This window comes from Trematomus bernacchii, unplaced genomic scaffold (assembly GCF_902827165.1).
Source record: "Trematomus bernacchii unplaced genomic scaffold, fTreBer1.1, whole genome shotgun sequence".
Taxonomy (NCBI): Eukaryota; Metazoa; Chordata; class Actinopteri; order Perciformes; family Nototheniidae; genus Trematomus; species Trematomus bernacchii.
The window spans coordinates 1-19,076 of NW_022987533.1; the positions used below are offsets into that span (position 1 = coordinate 1).

The 19,076-nt window shown below is 41.0% G+C and overlaps 1 protein-coding gene and 2 long non-coding RNA genes across 3 annotated transcripts; 1 reads left to right on the top strand and 2 right to left on the bottom strand.

Moving 5' to 3' along the window:
• Nucleotides 1-12,201: 12,201 nt before the first annotated feature.
• LOC117476134 lies at nt 12,202-13,066 on the top strand. The gene is made up of 2 exons (XR_004555245.1): nt 12,202-12,256; nt 12,576-13,066. It is a non-coding gene; the product is annotated as an uncharacterized LOC117476134 (long non-coding RNA).
• Nucleotides 13,067-13,133: 67 nt separating this feature from the next.
• Nucleotides 13,134-16,804, bottom strand: LOC117476132. Its single transcript, XM_034122516.1, has 9 exons — nt 16,740-16,804; nt 15,984-16,090; nt 15,660-15,692; nt 15,151-15,237; nt 14,715-14,974; nt 14,336-14,461; nt 14,053-14,193; nt 13,729-13,852; nt 13,134-13,485 (listed from the first exon to the last, which is right to left on the bottom strand). The coding sequence occupies exons 2-9, from the start codon at nt 16,087-16,089 to the stop codon at nt 13,268-13,270; spliced, it is 1,095 nt and encodes a 364-aa protein (XP_033978407.1). The 5' UTR covers nt 16,090; nt 16,740-16,804; the 3' UTR covers nt 13,134-13,267.
• Nucleotides 16,805-17,470: 666 nt separating this feature from the next.
• On the bottom strand, nt 17,471-18,034 carry LOC117476125. Its single transcript, XR_004555243.1, has 3 exons — nt 17,963-18,034; nt 17,796-17,871; nt 17,471-17,556 (listed from the first exon to the last, which is right to left on the bottom strand). It is a non-coding gene; the product is annotated as an uncharacterized LOC117476125 (long non-coding RNA).
• Between the last annotated feature and the right edge of the window lie 1,042 nt (nt 18,035-19,076).

Sequence of the window (19,076 nt, forward strand, 5' to 3'; positions counted from 1 at the left end):
TCTCTCTGTCTCTCTCTCTCTCGGATCACTCACCCCTGCGCGCGGCCCCGGATGCGGCTGTGCTGCAGCACGGCCTGGTACGGGGAGCGGGACTCGACCCAGGAGAGCAGCACCGGAACCAGGAGCAGAACACACACCTTCATCATGATATCCTCTTCCTCTCTGAGACCCTCTGAAGACTCTCTGCTGCATGGGGAGAGCCTTATATACAGGGGGAGAGAGGGAGGAAGGGGAGGAGGAAAGAGGGGGAGGAGCTACAGGCTGTTTCAAGGTTCACTTCAACAACTTCAGCTCCTTTAAAGAGTCCTCTCCTGCTGATGTTCAGGTGTATATCAGTATGTAGTGTCTCTACTTTAAAGAGTCCTCTCCTGCTGATGTTCAGGTGTATATCAGTATGTAGTGTCTCTACTTTAAAGAGTCCTCTCCTGCTGATGTTCAGGTGTATATCTGTATGTAGTGTCTCTACTTTAAAGAGTCCTCTCCTGCTGATGTTCAGGTGTATATCAGTATGTAGTGTCTCTACTTTAAAGAGTCCTCTCCTGCTGATGTTCAGGTGTATATCAGTATGTAGTGTCTCTATTTTAAAGAGTCCTCTCCTGCTGATACTCAGGTGTATATCAGTATGTAGTGTCTCTACTTTAAAGAGTCCTCTCCTGCTGATGTTCAGGTGTATATCAGTATGTAGTGTCTTAACATATGTAATAACACACACTCTGCACACACACACACACACACACACACACACACACGCACACACACACCACACACACACACACACACCACACACACACACACACACACACACACACACTCTGCACACACACATTTATAAATACATGTGTTGTAGTGCTGTGAAGTATAGCAGGAAATGGAAATACTTCAGTACAAGTACCTCAAAGTTGTTCTGAGTACTGATAAAGTACTAGCTTCCAAAATAAAGATCTGTGAAACTCATTTACCTTCAACAGATTCACTTCTGTCTCCTTTTGTTTATCTAACATCTCCACAGTAAATGTTAATGGTGTGTGGTGTGTGTGTGTGTGTGTGTGTGTGTGTGTGTGTGTGTGTGTGTGTGTGTGTGTGTGTGTGTGTGTGTGTGTGTGTGTGTGTGTGTGTGTGTGCTGTGTGGTGTGTGTGTGTGTGTGTGTGTGTGTGTGTGTGTGTGTGTGTGTGTGCAGGGATGCAAACTTGTCACCTTTCGGCGAAATTCGCCGTTTTGAATCCAAAATAGGTCGTTTGTGTGATTCATGTAGATCTGCAATAAAAATATTTTTGGGGTATGGGGGGGGGGTCTGGGACCCGGAGTAATCGGCAGCCGCGAGCTGTTATGTGCCATCATGACACGCATGGTGTATATATTATAATGCAGCGCAATCTGTGTGCTCGAGTCTTCCTTCCTGTCGGCTCTGCTCATGGATGTATAATAAGGCTCTGCTGCTCCACGATGATGGTCTAGCTTCATTAGCTACATTATCTACGGGTGCGTTCGTTAATATTAACTGTGCGGTCCGGAGTCACTGGCACAGACTGGACCGCTGGTGAACAGCTGTTAGAACAGTTCAGGTGTTCAGAGCAGTGCACCCTGTCGGAGCGGCAGAGCGTGATCTGCACTGAAACGTTTTCTGTCGCAATATTATCGTTGTCGAGCTAGCTAACTAGCATACATTGTCACTATCTGCTAACGTTAGCTTTAGCCTTCGTTTTCTAATAGTTTTTTTCATAGGCTATAAACGGAGGTGGTATAAGTATAGATCTTGTACTTGAGTAAAAGTAGAAGTACTCAGATCTTGTACTTGAGTAAAAGTAGAAGTACTCAGATCTTGTACTTGAGTAAAAGTAGAAGTACTCAGATATTGTACTTGAGTAAAAGTAGAAGTACTCAGATCTTGTACTTAAGTAAAAGTAGAAGTACTCAGATATTGTACTTGAGTAAAAGTAGAAGTACTCAGATCTTGTACTTGAGTAAAAGTAGAAGTACTCAGATCTTGTACTTGAGTAAAAGTAGAAGTACTCAGATCTTGTACTTGAGTGAGTACTCAGATCTTGTACTTGAGTAGTAAAAGTAGAAGTACTCAGATCTTGTACTTGAGTAAAAGTAGAAGTACTCAGATCTGTACTTGAGTAAAAGTAGAAGTACTCAATCTTGTACTTGAGTAAAAGTAGAAAGTACTCAGATATTGTACTTGAGTAAAAGTAGAAGTACTCAGATCTTGTACTTGAGTAAAAGTAGAAGTACTCAAATCTTGTACTTGAGTAAAAGTAGAAGCACTCAGATCTTGTACTTGATTAAAAGTAGAAGTACTCAGATATTGTACTTGAGTAAAAGTAGAAGTACTCAGATATTGTACTTAAGTAAAAGTAGAAGTACTCAGGTATTGTACTTGAGTAAAAGTAGAAGTACTCAGATCTTGTACTTAAGTAAAAGTAGAAGTACTCAGGTCTTGTACTTGAGTAAAAGTAGAAGTACTCAGATCTTGTACTTGAGTAAAAGTAGAAGTACTCAAATCTTGTACTTGAGTAAAAGTAGAAGTACTCAGGTTTGAGTAAAAGTAGAAGTACCAGAGTGTAGGAACAATCCTGCAATCAAAATGTTCCTCAAATAAAAGTACAAAAGTATTATCATCAAAATATAGTTAAAGTAGCGACAGTAAAAGTAGAAGTACTCAGATCTTGTACTTGAGTAAAAGTAGAAGTACTCGGGTCTTGTACTTGAGTAAAAGTAGAAGTACCCAGATCTTGTACTTGAGTAAAAGTAGAAGTACTCAGGTCTTGTACTTGAGTAAAAGTAGAAGTACCAGAGTGTAGGAATACTCTGTTACAGTAAAAGTCCTGCATTCAAAATGTTCCTCAAGTGAAAGTAGAAAAGTATTATCATCAAAATATAGTGAAAGTAGCAACAGTAAAAGTATTCATTGTGCAGATTGGTCCATTTCAGAATAATATATATGATATGTTTTATAATGATTGATCATGAAAGTGTTCTCAAAGCTGGTAAAGGTGCAGCTAGTTTGAATGACTTTGTATACTGCAGGGTAGCTTGTGGATTTACTCCAGGTGGAACTAAAGTCTGATTTAACACTTGGTTATATTTCACATCATTCATCCAGATCTGTTAAGTAACTAAAGGTATTAAATACATGTAGTGGAGTCAAAGTACACCATGTACCTCTGAACTGTAGAGGAGAAGAAGAACACCATGTACCTCTGAACTGTAGTGGAGTAGAAGTACACCATGTACCTCTGAACTGTAGAGGAGTAGAAGTACACCATGTACCTCTGAACTGTAGTGGAGTAGAAGTACACCATGTACCTCTGAACTGTAGAGGAGTAGAAGAACAAAGTAGCAAAACATTGAAATACTTAAATAAAGTACAAGTATCTCAAAATTGTACCCAAGTATAGTACTTGAGTTTATGAACTTAGTTACTTTACACCACTGGCTATACAGATAGAAAGACTAAGCCTTGCACAGAGGCATGAAAATACATTTTCAAAATGCTTAAAATTATAAACTGACTGCTACACAATTAAAATACATGCTTTTATACATTTCTATTGGCGTTTCTGTTATTATTAACTGCTTTAGTTGTTCTGACTGCTAACATCCTGTTATTCCTCATTTTAAAGCTGATATCCCGTGGGGTCGGGGGCTCGGATCCTTGTCACCTTTTTCATACCTGATGAGTTTGCATCCCTGGGTGTGTGTGTGTGTGTGTGTGTGTGTGTGTGGTGTGTGTGTGTGTGTGTGTGTGTGTGTGTGTGTGTGTGTGAGATAGACCTCTGACCTCTGAGAACATCTGTTAAAAACCTGAACACAAAGCAGCTCTGTGTCAGACCATCTGCTGCACACACACACACACACACACACACACACACACACACACACACACACACACACACACACACACACACACACACACACACACACACACACACACACAGCTCCCCCTGCTGGTGACAGAAGGTAGTACTTCAACTCAAGTTAATGTCATCTAACCGTATAACAAAACACTATGGCCGTATCTCCCCTCCTCGACTCCTCGACTCCTCGACTCCTCAACTCCTCGACTCCTCGGTCCTCCGGTAGTGACCCGGAAATGAATTTTAAGGACATCTCATTTCTCTAAATGCACATCGAGGACCGAGCATCGAGCGTCGAGGAGGCTCTCTGGAGGAGCTCTAACCGAGGAGACACTGATGGGTCCTCCACGGTCCTCCACGGCTCCTTCGTGGATGCATTTCCGGGAACAGAGATGTTTCAAAGAGTCGTGACGCACGGCCGGACTTATCTCAGCCAATCACAGCTCTTCATGCATCCCCTGGATATTATTGTATTAACTGCTTTCATCGCGACGCAATGTTTACAGTGAGAACAGCTGTGAGGTCCGTGCAGAAAGCAGAGCAGTGTATGAAGGGCCCACACACATGAAACGCTCTCACACACACACATGAAACGCTCTCACACACACACATGTGAAACGCTCTCACACACACACATGAAACGCTCTCTCACACACAGATGAAACGCTCTCACACACACACGTGAAACGCTCTCACACACAGACATGAAACGCTCTCACACACAGACATGAAACGCTCTCACACACACATGAAACGCTCTCACACACACACATGAAACGCTCTCACACACACACATGAAACGCTCTCACACACACATGAAACGCTCTCACACACACACATGAAACGCTCTCACACACACACATGTGAAACGCTCTCACACACACACATGAAACGCTCTCTCACACACAGATGAAACGCTCTCACACACACACGTGAAACGCTCTCACACACAGACATGAAACGCTCTCACACACAGACATGAAACGCTCTCACACACACATGAAACGCTCTCACACACACACATGAAACGCTCTCACACACACACATGAAACGCTCTCACACACACATGAAATGCTCTCACACACACACATGAAACGCTCTCACACACACGTGAAACGCTCTCACACACAGACATGAAACGCTCTCACACACACGTGAAACGCTCTCACACACACATGAAACGCTCTCACACACACAGACATGAAACGCTCTCACACACACATGAAACGCTCTCACACACACAGACATGAAACGCTCTCACACACACACATGAAACGCTCTCACACACACAGACATGAAACGCTCTCACACACACACATGGAACGCTCTCACACACACATGAAACGCTCTCACACACAGACATGAAACACTCTCACACACACATGAAACGCTCTCACACACAGACATGAAACACTCACACACACACATGAAACGCTCTCACACACACACATGAAACGCTCTCACACACACACATGAAACGCTCTCACACACAGACATGAAACGCTCTCACACACAGACATGAAACGCTCTCACACACACATGAAACGCTCTCACACACACACATGAAACGCTCTCACACACATGAAACGCTCTCACACACCCACTGAAAACGCTCTCACACACAGTGAAACGCTCTCACACACACGAATGAAACGCTCTCACAGCACAGACATGAAACGCTCTCACACACACGTGAAACGCTCTCACACACACATGAAACGCTCTCACACACACACATGAAACGCTCTCACACACATGAAACGCTCTCACACACACACATGAAACGCTCTCTCACACACAGATGAAATGCTCTCACACACACACGTGAAACGCTCTCACACACAGACATGAAACGCTCTCACACACACATGAAACGCTCTCACACACACACATGAAACGCTCTCACACACACACATGAAACGCTCTCACACACACACATGAAACGCTCTCACACACACACATGAAACGCTCTCACACACACGTGAAACGCTCTCACACACAGACATGAAACGCTCTCACACACACGTGAAACGCTCTCACACACACATGAAACGCTCTCACACACACAGACATGAAACGCTCTCACACACACAGATATGAAACGCTCTCACACACACACATGAAACGCTCTCACACACACAGACATGAAACGCTCTCACACACACACATGAAACGCTCTCACACACAGACATGAAACACTCTCACACACACATGAAACACTCTCACACACACACATGAAACGCTCTCACACACACACATGAAACGCTCTCACACACACACATGAAACGCTCTCACACACACAAATGAAACGCTCTCACACACACACATGAAACGCTCTCACACACAGACATGAAACGCTCTCACACACACATGAAACGCTCTCACACACAGAGACATGAAACGCTCTCATACACACACATGAAACGCTCTCACACACACAGACATGAAATGCTCTCACACACACATGAAACACTCTCACACACACACATGAAATGCTCTCACACACACACATGAAACGCTCTCACACACACATGAAACGCTCTCACACACAGAGACATGAAACGCTCTCACACACACACATGAAATGCTCTCACACACACACATGAAACGCTCTCACACACACACATGTGAAACGCTCTCACACACACATGAAACGCTCTCACACACACAGACATGAAACGCTCTCACACACACATGAAACGCTCTCACACACACACGTGAAACGCTCTCACACACACATGAAACGCTCTCACACACAGACATGAAACGCTCTCACACACACATGAAACGCTCTCACACACACACATGAAATGCTCTCACACACATGAAACGCTCTCACACATACACATGAAACGCTCTCACACACACGTGAAACGCTCTCACACACAGACATGAAACGCTCTCACACACACGTGAAACGCTCTCACACACACATGAAACGCTCTCACACACACACATGAAACGCTCTCACACACATGAAACGCTCTCACACACACACATGAAATGCTCTCTCACACACAGATGAAACGCTCTCACACACACACGTGAAACGCTCTCACACACAGACATGAAACGCTCTCACACACAGACATGAAACGCTCTCACACACACATGAAACGCTCTCACACACACACATGAAACGCTCTCACACACACACATGAAACGCTCTCACACACACACATGAAACGCTCTCACACACACACAAAACGCTCTCACCCCCCATGAAACGCTCTCACACACACGTGAAACGCTCTCACACACAGACATGAAACGCTCTCACACACACGTGAAACGCTCTCACACACACATGAAACGCTCTCACACACACAGACATGAAACGCTCTCACACACACAGACATGAAACGCTCTCACACACACACATGAAACGCTCTCACACACACAGACATGAAACGCTCTCACACACACACATGAAACGTTCTCACACACAGACATGAAACACTCTCACACACACATGAAACACTCTCACACACATACATGAAACGCTCTCACACACACACATGAAACGCTCTCACACACACACATGAAACGCTCTCACACACACACATGAAACGCTCTCACACACACACATGAAACGCTCTCACACACAGACATGAAACGCTCTCACACACAGACATGAAACGCTCTCACACACACATGAAACGCTCTCACACACACACATGAAACGCTCTCACACACATGAAACGCTCTCACACACACACATGAAACGCTCTCACACACACGTGAAACGCTCTCACACACAGACATGAAACGCTCTCACACCCACGTGAAACGCTCTCACACACACATGAAACGCTCTCACACACACACATGAAACGCTCTCACACACATGAAACGCTCTCACACACACATGAAACGCTCTCACACACACGTGAAACGCTCTCACACACAGACATGAAACGCTCTCACACACACGTGAAATGCTCTCACACACACATGAAACGCTCTCACACACACAGACATGAAACGCTCTCACACACACATGAAACGCTCTCACACACAGAGACATGAAACGCTCTCATACACACACATGAAACGCTCTCACACACACAGACATGAAATGCTCTCACACACATGAAACACTCTCACACACACACATGAAATGCTCTCACACACACACATGAAACGCTCTCACACACACATGAAACGCTCTCACACACAGAGACATGAAACGCTCTCACACACACACATGAAATGCTCTCACACACACACATGAAACGCTCTCACACACACACATGTGAAACGCTCTCACACACACATGAAACGCTCTCACACACACAGACATGAAACGCTCTCACACACACATGAAACGCTCTCACACACACACACGTGAAACGCTCTCACACACACATGAAACGCTCTCACACACACAGACATGAAACGCTCTCACACACAGACATGAAACGCTCTCACACATATGGGCTCAGAACAGTCTCATAATACACACATGCACACAGAAGGATTCACACTTGTATTTTCGGATCCACACTTGTGTTTTTCAATGCACACACACATGTGTTCCGTTTCATATTCATGTAAATAAAATCCAAACACAGAAAAAAGTTTTACATATGTATTTTTGATCCTCACATATTTGTTTACCGTTTAAATCCCCTGAACCTGCAAACACAAACCGTTTTCTGTGCATGGATCGCTGTGCATGCGTGTGTGGGATTTTTGAGACTCCCCTGACGGTCACCCGATTCGTACTTGTAATTTCTTTCATCTATAGCCAATCAGATGTCTCCTGCAGTCTAAGCCAATCACATGAGCGCGCCCCCACGAGGGTAGGATTTCTTGCGTTGATGACGTAGCACTTCATTTACGCATTTTGCTCTGTCCGGACTCCGGAGCTGATGGAGCTAACAGGTCAACTTCAACATGGCGTCTAGCACAAGTGTAAGTGATACGTGTCTCGGCGTGAATGATTAAATATGTTTTAGGTATGAATTCTTGTTATGTTAGTGATGTGTTAGCATGGAAGTAATATGGGTGGCATGTAATGCTAGCGTTTGCTGGCAAGTTAGCTATATAATGCTAATAGACTACCTAGGATTATAACCTTACATAGCTAACATTAGCCAAACATTTCTTTAACTTCTTTCATTTTCTTGCTTTCTTTTTTAGGGACAGCTTAGACAGAATGAATCCAAAGTTTCCTGCTCAAATTATTATTCAAAAATATATTCCATTGTGTTTAATGATGGGGTGGAATTGAACATTAAGAGCTGACGTTAAATAGGATTAACCGGTGTTGGTAAACAAACGGTCGAACGTTGAGCACTGTTGGTCATATTTTATCTATCTTTTCTATTCTTTTCCCCCCAGGAATCAGTAAAGCGTGAAATCCTTCAGAGACTTCAAGATCGACTGACATACATCTTTGATAGGACACCTGTTGATCTCGAAGGGCTACAGTTTGCGTGCCGTCAGGCTTTTGTTATCTTGAGTGCACTGGGTGACATTGTTGATTTAGGGAATAATATACAGTCTGCACTTGCAGACCTGAATAGCCTTATCCAGCAAGAGAGAGATAATCAACAGACATTTGTGACCCTTGAGTTGCAAAAATGTTGTGGACGTGGGCGTCCACGATTGAATGTGTCAGTTGAGGCTCTGACACATCTGGTTGAACTGGGACTGCCATCGAGTTGCATCGCCAGACTCCTGGGTGTGTCTAGAGCAACGCTATTTAGGCGGATGACCGAAAATGACATTTCTATATCTGCTTCATATAGTGGCTGCACTGATGACGAATTGGATTCATTGATCACCACAATAAAAAGTGCAATGCCAGATGCTGGCTACAGTGTAGTCCGAGGTGCTCTACTTGCGAAGGGACACAGAGTGCAATGGGAACGGGTGTATGCATCCATGCATCGTGTGGACAGTGTTGGTGTGCTCGCCAGGATGACTCGGATGGGATGTGTGGTGAGGAGAACATACACAGTTCCTTACCCTAAGTACATGGTGCACATTGACACCAACCACAAGCTCATCAGGTTTGTCTGCATGCTGTCTGTATGTAATCTGTTCATTTTATTATTTTTAATGTCTAGTTGTATATATCTTGTGAATGTAATCATATCATTGTCTATCATTGACTTCACAAAACATCAACAGATTTTGTGTTTAGGGGTTAATTCTTATCTTTTCCTTTTTTTTTAAAACAGGTACAACTTTGTTATCTTTGGGGGAATAGATGGCTATTCAAGGAAGGTAAGACTATTCTATTGTCAAGAACCAACAACTGCAAAATGTTGCCGAACATCATGTGGTTTTACTTTTCTAAGCTTCAGTTTATTTTCTGTACCAACAGGTGGTGATCTTTAGGTACACAATCTAATCTATAGTTAATTACATATCACCTCTTACCAAACAGACGATTTGGACTTCTAAAGTCACCTTATATTTTAAGTGATTCAGATCAAACAATATGCATTTACTTGTTTACTTAATTTCAAAATAAATACTTTGAAGAACTGCACAATATATGTCAAGAAGCTTGCCTGAGCTATCATGATATTCTGTTATACATTGAATTGAATTAATGTTGCACATTGTCATTTGACAGATGCTTCAAGTTAAACTGATTCATCAAGGTACTAATATGTTGTTTTATGTGTACTTGTATGTGTAGATTATGTACTTGAAGATAGCAGACAACAACCGGGCTGACACCCACTTGTGTTTCTTCAATGAAGCTGTGAACGAGCACGGGTTTCCTCTGAGGTATTCACATTATTTCATATGTAATTATTAGTGTAATTGCGGACCTTTCCATCAAATTTAGATGCTCCCCTCCAATGGCTGCATCAGTGACGACCACTTTATTTTTGATGGGACTCATTCATTGCAAATATTGTCGTGCTTTACTGTTAGTTCAAAGAGGCAATCTGAACATATAAATTAAAACAATTGCCATTATAAACTGTACCTTTCCAGGCCACAAAAGTGCTGTCGGACACAGCCATATAAATTGTTAATTCTATGTGAGCCCCTCACATATGACAATATATAAGCTACATGTCAGATTTTCCCATCCCTCAGCTGAGATTCATGTAATGTACAGAAATATGAAAATATAATCTATTCACAAGCTGATGTGAACCATCCCTCATTCAGGTGTGGAAGATAACTCGAGGTTTAATAAAGTGAAAGAGAACTCTTAAGGGTTACAGTTAAGGACCTGTCCAGATATCTCAAATATTTATGTCCAGAGAGAGCCATTTGTGATCACATTATGGATGTAGATCATTATGGAATTGTACCCCTTGTTTTTTGGACCTTCAAATACGTATATTTTAACTATGCATAATTATTTGATTTATTTTCCAGAGTGAGAGGAGATCATGGTGGAGAAAATGTGGGAGTAGCACAATTAATGTTCTCAGTTCGTGGAACTGACAGTAACAGCTTCATTGCAGGGAAAAGCGTACACAATCAACGGTGAGTTAAACCTAATTTTGTAAGCTTATGAGCATATTTCTTCTTCTTAATATTCCCTTTAACAAACCTTCATAAGCACATGTTGAGACCATTCCTTCACAAAGAAGAAAATGACAATTTTCACAGAAATGTACCAGCCAAGCAAACATTTGAAACATTTGAAAACTCACTATGTTCAAGGTTCAAGGTTCTTTATTGTCAAACTAACATAGCTACAGAGTAATTATGTAGTTGAAAATCTTACAGTAGGTCACAGGCTTCTCCAACAATGCAACATAATAATACAGATAGTAAAAGTAATACAAAAAGAAAAATAGTTCTAAAATAAAGTGAGAGAGAAAAAAAGTGGAATAGTGCAGTACGAGTCTATATACAAGTTATAGGAATGATATATATTAGATAGTAGATATATATTACTAAGTAGCAGATGAATGTTATGAAATTGTTTCAGCAGTTCAATTGTTTAACAGTCTCACTGCTATGTTTTACTCTCCTGTCAAGTCAGTTGATTTCTTTTTTAAATAAATGCAATTTTCAGTTAGAGACATTGCCATTGATTCAATGACTAGGACTGGGAAACTTTAAATTGTTCATAGTGAACAGTTTTGATTTTCTTTTAAGTTTAAAAAAAAATTGTGTTTTCTTCTAACACAGAATTGAACGCCTCTGGCGTGATGTGTTCATGAGTGTTACGGGTGTCTTTTACAACACCCTGCACTCTCTTGAGGAACAACACCTGCTTGACATCAGTAACGTCCTGCACATCTTCTGCTGCCACTACGTTTTCTTGCCACGCATCCAAGCCAACCTGGATGTGTTCAGTGAGGCCTGGGCCAACCATCCCATCAGGACAGAGCAAAATCTGACACCCAATCAATTGTGGCAGGTGGGCCAGCACCTGAATCCTGTTGCAGATCCTGAGCCTGAGGTAAATTGTGAATTTTCAAAACCATCACTATCTCTTGTTTATTATCAATCAATAAAAACCCAAACAGTATAATAAGTTATCTGATTCATAATCTAACTTCCCTTCTTGGATTAAAAAAGCCTCTGCTGGGTGCAAGCAAGAACACTTTTCTATAATATTACACTATTACCTTAACATTATTCCACAATCACTCCATTTTTTATTATTATAGAACAATTGCATACCCTCTTTATTTCACCTGATCACATATTTTGTAATAAGAAGCAGTAATGGCACAGTGCTTGCTTTAATATTTGTACACGCACTTTGTCTTTTTTAGGGTTTACTCATACCAGAGATTCAATGGGAAGAGAGTGGATACACAAATGAGCATCATACCGGGGTCAATGTCCCTACGCTGAACTTCCCTCTCTCAGAACTTGAAATGATGCAACTGCAAGACAACATTGATCCATTGGAAGAATCTGAATGTTTCGGAGTGGACATATATCTCAATACTGTCCAATACATTGAGAACTTAATTGAGCACCGATAGTTGTTACACATTTAACAACTATCGTATGATTTGTGTCATGATTTCAGTTATTTGGCAATGATGGAAAGTTAATCATTTTATATTTACATAGCTTATGCTTGATTAAGTTAATCTCAATTGCATGATTTGACATTTTTCTTTTGACTTATAATTGGAAGAGAAATGAATGGAAGTGTTTTTAGAGATGCATTTTCAGTCAGGATCAAAAACCGTTTCAGAGCAACAGAATTACATTCATTTTACACTCGGTAAAAAATAAAAACTTTGTAAAAGAACTATTCGGAGTATACTGTTCAAGGGATTGGGCATTGTTAAAGTGTAACAATGATAATGGACAAACAGTCTTTTTCCAAATGTCCTTTATTTATAAAAGACGGTAGGTGTACCAACTGTAACCCTGTATCTCACACAGTGTATTGAATAGAGAGGCAAACCCTTCTCCAGAAAAATACAAAACAAACTGAGTCAGTGTGTAGCTACACAAGCCCAAAGCCTGAACTGATGGAACTGAGGGCCATCATCAAGTCCTGGTGGAACTTTTCATAGGTTTGGTAGTGGCTTGGGAGCTTCAATTTTAGGAAGCAGGTGAGAGCCACTGGGTATTTTGAAGTAACAACCTCAACTTCAAGGTTTGTTGTGAGCAGCTCCCACCCGACCCAGAACTTCAAGAGGTCACGCAGCACCTTCGGAGATGCTATGGGAGAGAATTTGTTATGTATGCGATACCTCAAATTGCATTATATCAAAACTTTAAATTTGAGCAGTAAAACTTGCAGGAATATCAACGGTTAACTCATGCATAGATTTGTATTTGTACACCGATGTGTGTGCATATTATTATTAATCAGAACTGCCATCTCTTCAGCTGCACTACAGCTTTAGCAGTCATTACACTTAAGTAACTAGTTTAAAATAGAGATGTAATAAAAAGTGTTACCTTCCTCTATGAATTGCCTCAAAAATCCAGTGACGAGACTGACTTTCTCCAATGGAACGGCGTCGTCCTCGTCTTCATCGCTGTCACTTTTGGGCTGTGGCCAGTGGATGTTCTGGATCACAGTCTATAGGGGATCAAATACAAACGTGTTCTTTGCTAAGATTGAAGCTCATGTTATTTGCTACAGAATTATCTTAAAATTGTAAAGCATTGATTTAAGATCTACACACCAGTTTAAGAGCCCCCAACAAATGAAATTGCATGATAGTGTTTGCAAACAAATCCCTTGAATAACATAAATCCAATAAAGAAAATGGTACTTACCTGTGAGTTCAGCTCATCATTTTTCTCTCTTGGAAATAATATGGGGTGGACATCTGGCCTATTTGAAACAAGCGGCCAGATTCCCGTTTCTTTAAGGCCTTTGCGAATCTGTTTGATAGGCTGCCTAACACGGTGAAGTACCTGCAAGTAAAAGGAACAATCAAATGAGGCACTAATGGAAAAACACCACAGTAGCAGATACAGGAGGACTTACAAAGCAAACCTACTAATTACCTAAACATTGTATTGTTTAAATAAAAATGGTACAATATAAAATGATTACTGCATGGGAAAGAAGTTCCTGGAACAGCCAGTCATGATTGGTGGAGGTTGGAACAGGGAGGTCCCAGGACAGGCAAAGATCAGTCACACTGGTGGTTTCTTGAGCAGTAAGTTGTGTATTCTTGAGCTAAAACAGGAAAAAAGAGGACATAATTTAAATGCATGCAAAATTGTGTACGGCAGTCTGCAAAAGTGGACAAAAAGCCTAAATCTGGAAAAATCAAAATGGGACACAAAAAAGCGTTGGAAATCGTTTCTAGCTAAACAGCCCAGCCTTGACACATGAATGGAATCTTTTTCATAATGCACAAGATGACAAGTGTATGTAGCATTGTGGTGCAGTGGTGTATGACATGTCACTTTTTAACTAGGACACTCACAAAACCAATTGTTTCACGGTGGTCAAGATCAGGACAGTCCAGCAGGGTAAGCGCTGATGCTGCAGTATCCGTGCTCCCACCAGTCAACAGAGTCACTACAGGCACACTTAGTCCTGAGAAACCAAAACCACCATGCAGGAAGGAAAGGCCTATCATCCGACCTGCCATCTCAAACAGGTTGCTTTCCCGAAGCACAGCAGCTGCGGAGGGAACCCGATGTTCCATTTCCCCTTCAAAAAGGCTTGTCAGAGCTGCACAGCCTTAATAAAAAAGGAGAAATAGTTTAGACGCCATGTATTGCTATAACGTAATTTTTAGGTCAAGCTATATTGAGTGTTGGTTCAACTGTGAATATGCATGTTGTAATCTTTGTTGGTTTATTAAGATTTAGCTGCAAGTGGTTATTTCAATTGAAAGACAAATGGGGATACCCCACCTAAATGTATACTGAAGCCGGTCTTCAGTTTCTGCATGGCCATTGACAAAACGTGTCGGTTGACACCTTGGCCGACTGCTGCATCCCCTTGAAAAGACGACCTCATTTAGAAAAGTACAACCAACAAGATGATATTCAACATACACTTACCAAGAGACAACATGAATCATCCTTCAAGCTTTCAATACAATAAATGTAACTAGTTCTTTCTTCCCTGGTCTAAGGGACATGAACTTAATCCTCAACATGCAAGTAAAAACAAACAAAAAGGCAACAAAAAGGCAAAATTCGACCCAGATGACTACCTATAATGAAACATGAGAAGTTACACTATTTATTAATACCTCTCAGCCTGCACTTTAATGGAGCTGCCCAGTTAACATTGTTCATTTTAAAGAATGAAATCAATTAACTGTCTGTTACTTCTTCTGCGTCAAACATGTCGATTGACAGAAAGAGGCGTGGACATTCATAGTTACGTTCCAGCAGTTCCTCTCTGAACAACTGACATGCCTTCCGGGCGTCCACTTCATTGGCCCATGCTGAAAACGTAATTTGAAGAAAAAAAAAGTGGTTGGTACAATAAACTTCATAATATCAGCTTCAATGTCAGCTTCAATTTTAAAATAGTACTTCATTTATTGTCTCATTTAGTAAGCCCTGTATTTTAAAGCAATATATTAAAAGGTAGTAACTTGAAATCAATTATCCTTTCCATATTACTGGATCAAACATGTAACAAGATTCATTTTGGTGATCATTGCTATTTAAGTGTTTGTGAGTAGTCACTGTTTCAAACTACACCACAGCAGTAATTGTTCTGAATAAATAACCTGCTGAAACTGTTGCTGGCAATCTTTGAACTGAAGGTCCTGGCATTTCCTCTGTCCTTGGCATTTCCTCTGTCCTTGTCATACTGCTATGATGAGCAGGGTCCATTCTTGGAAAAGACAAAACAAAAAACATACTCACAGGAATGGAAAATAGAGACAAGTGATGAGTGCCTATTCTTTTTTTACATATTTCTTCTTGCATATAGGCTCCATCAAACAAAGTAATTTAAATCAGATCCCTAATAAGTATTTCGGCTCTGTTATGATTTCTACATCTACATTTCTTAAAAATGCATCACATGCTCTGATGCAGCTGCTATAGCTGTAACATTACAGCATTTTAAAAACACAAAAAAGGAACAAGCACATTCACCAAACGATATCAGTGTTTCCCCTAGGTTTACTGCTTTGGGGGGGTGCTGCCTGAGCAGGGGGTGGCATTGGGATATATATTGTTTAAATCCTCTGGAGCAGAGAGAGGAGCTGTGGATTATTGTTATTGATTAATGCATCAGTGTTTCTTAGGGTCAAAAACACTAAACTCACTACTTAAAATGAAAGCGTTTAGTTTATTTAAACACCTTGAATTTCAGGGGGGGCGCGGTGCTCCGTTGGCGGGGCGCAGCGCCCCTCCAAGACAATGGTAGGGGAAACACTGGATATCGTTATTAGGTTTGACACTTTTTATATGTTGTTCACCTCACTCAAAACATGTCTATCTTCCATCTTTTGCTTGAACAAGTCAAAACTTCTTACCCTTCACCACATGTGCTTGCATGAAATGAGAGGACATCAATCGGGTAAGACTCAAGACATATAGGGCAAACCTGTAAAAAACATAAACAAATGTCAATACCTTTAAAACATATCACATTATTATAAGAAAGGTTTTATGTTTAATAATTCTCTCTCAGATAAGTGATACAGGAAACATAATTATATGATCAAAAATGAGTACATAGACAGTGTGCAAAAAGTCAGTTTGGTGAAATGTGTTATACCCTACCTATATACACACACCTGCAATCATACTGTCATTATTTACTGAAAACAATAAGGCTTTTATACTAAATTGCAAAGTAACTTTAACAGGAGAAGACAGCATCAACTACCTCTGACGATTCTTCCATCCCCTGTGTTAGGTGGATTTGGCTGCTCAATCACTTCATCAAGAGAAGTCCCAGATTCACTCTCCTAAAAAACAAAAAAGGTACAGAGAATTGGTTCTATAGACTTTGAAACAGTCATTTGAGCAAACTAAAATATTACATCTTTATTTGATAAATTAGAGAAATGTTTTAATAACAGCTTACAGTCAATATGTCATTACATTCCTCCACATGTAAAGGCAACAGCTGCAAAGGCATTTGACTACCACATGTTATGCAGGTTGACTGTGGCATCTTTGCAAACTCTGCTGAGTCATAGGGTAGTGGTTCAGTAGAAAGTTGCTCCTGGAGTGGAATTACGAACACAATGTTTTTTCCATTGTTGGACGCTGTTTTGAGGAGCCTTGTGGAGTACCCCTCGGAGTCAGTAGGGATTATGGACAGCTTTCGACGTCCACTACCACCTATTTTAAAATCAAAATAGGAACAACACAAGTGTGCTTTAAAACCAACTGACAGTACATACATTAATATTAGGGATATACGTTACACTTTGTCAGGCAAACTTTAGTACTGTTTTATACAACTTGAAGAAGTGATATGAATGGTAATTCAAAGTAGGGCGTCAGAAAACACATATGTGGGGCTTCTGAGTGTGAAAAACACAACACAGCATTTTCACCAATGGAGATGAGAACATTACCTGCTGACTTGAAAAACATCCAGCCTCCTTTTAATGTTTTCAGTTTGGGAAATTCTTCCTCAACCGAAGCCATAGTCTTTAAAACAAAGTGAAATAACATACAATATTCAGCAAGTGATTCACATTTTAAATCTTTGAGAAATCTTCAATACTGTTTATATGATTACCTCACTGTGCAATAAGTTGTCCGGTAGATTTAGCATCCTCTTTCCAAGGCCAGCATAGGCAAGTGGTAGCTCTTCTGAGCCCTTTGGTGTAAACTGACTGGGTCCCGAAAGGACATATATATGAAAGTCCGTCCGTTTGACGATGCAAGGAGCCGGGGTGGGAAATCGTCTTTTGCCTCTTGGCTGATCAGTACTGAACATACTTGGGAATTGCCTGATGTGGGAATGACAAAAGGATCTGTGAGACTAGACATTCTATTAAATGTATATTAAGATTGTTATATCATTTCCAAATCCTTAGCTTGCGTTGATGGTTGTGTTAATAGTTTGAACAAATTGCATGAATAAAAAGCAAAATCATAGTTAATATTCTGTCGATACAAAAACAATCTTGACACTTAGCTTTATCTTACCAAAATATTTCTTTTGAAAACATTAATATATTGTGTTTGGGACGTTTCAAGGCAAGGGGCTGCTAAAGGTTTTAAAAGCAGTAATGGGGATATAGAGGATACAGACTATGGAAAAATGTTTTAAAACATTAACTCAACATTACATTAGAGTCATGCGAGGGGTGAGATCAAATATCAGATGTTTACATATCTACGGGATTAAGCCACAGTTTGATCTTGTACTGCCAAATGTAAAAAAAAGTCTATTAAATCACCTTCTCATCGCCTGCCTCACCCTAACATCATTGTGGGATTGGACGCTGTCTACCGCCCTGACTGCTACGCTGACCGGTGCACCCTCTGCTATGCTCACTTCTGGTGGAGTTGGAGTCGCAGACAGCTCCCTGGCTATTAATTGAACTAAAGCCTGTGCTGCTACCTCGACCCGAGGCGTTACACCCTGTCAAACAGTCAATTAATTTTCTCTCACATTCACTTCACTGCAACATTTTACTTGGTAGCAGAAGCACCTAATAAGAATGGGGGATCGTTAGACCAACAAACTCGTTAGTTCGTTAGATCGTTAGACAGACAACGCTAGCTAATGTTAGCTTATGGAGCTCAGCTACAACACAGTTAAGCTAACCAAAACAGTTCTATATAATTCTCGAATTAAACAACTAACAACTAAGCAAAACCAATCCTTCATCATTTAGGAGTAT

Coding starts and splice junctions, on each gene's coding strand:
- LOC117476132 (XM_034122516.1), bottom strand. CDS start 16,089: ATGGACCCTGCTCATCATAGCAGTATGACAAGGACAGAGGAAATGCCA. Junction 13,853..14,052: donor ATGATGAGCTGAACTCACAG/GTAAGTACCATT, acceptor GATCCCCTATAG/ACTGTGATCCAGAACATCCA. Junction 13,486..13,728: donor GAGGCAATTCATAGAGGAAG/GTAACACTTTTT, acceptor TCTCTCCCATAG/CATCTCCGAAGGTGCTGCGT.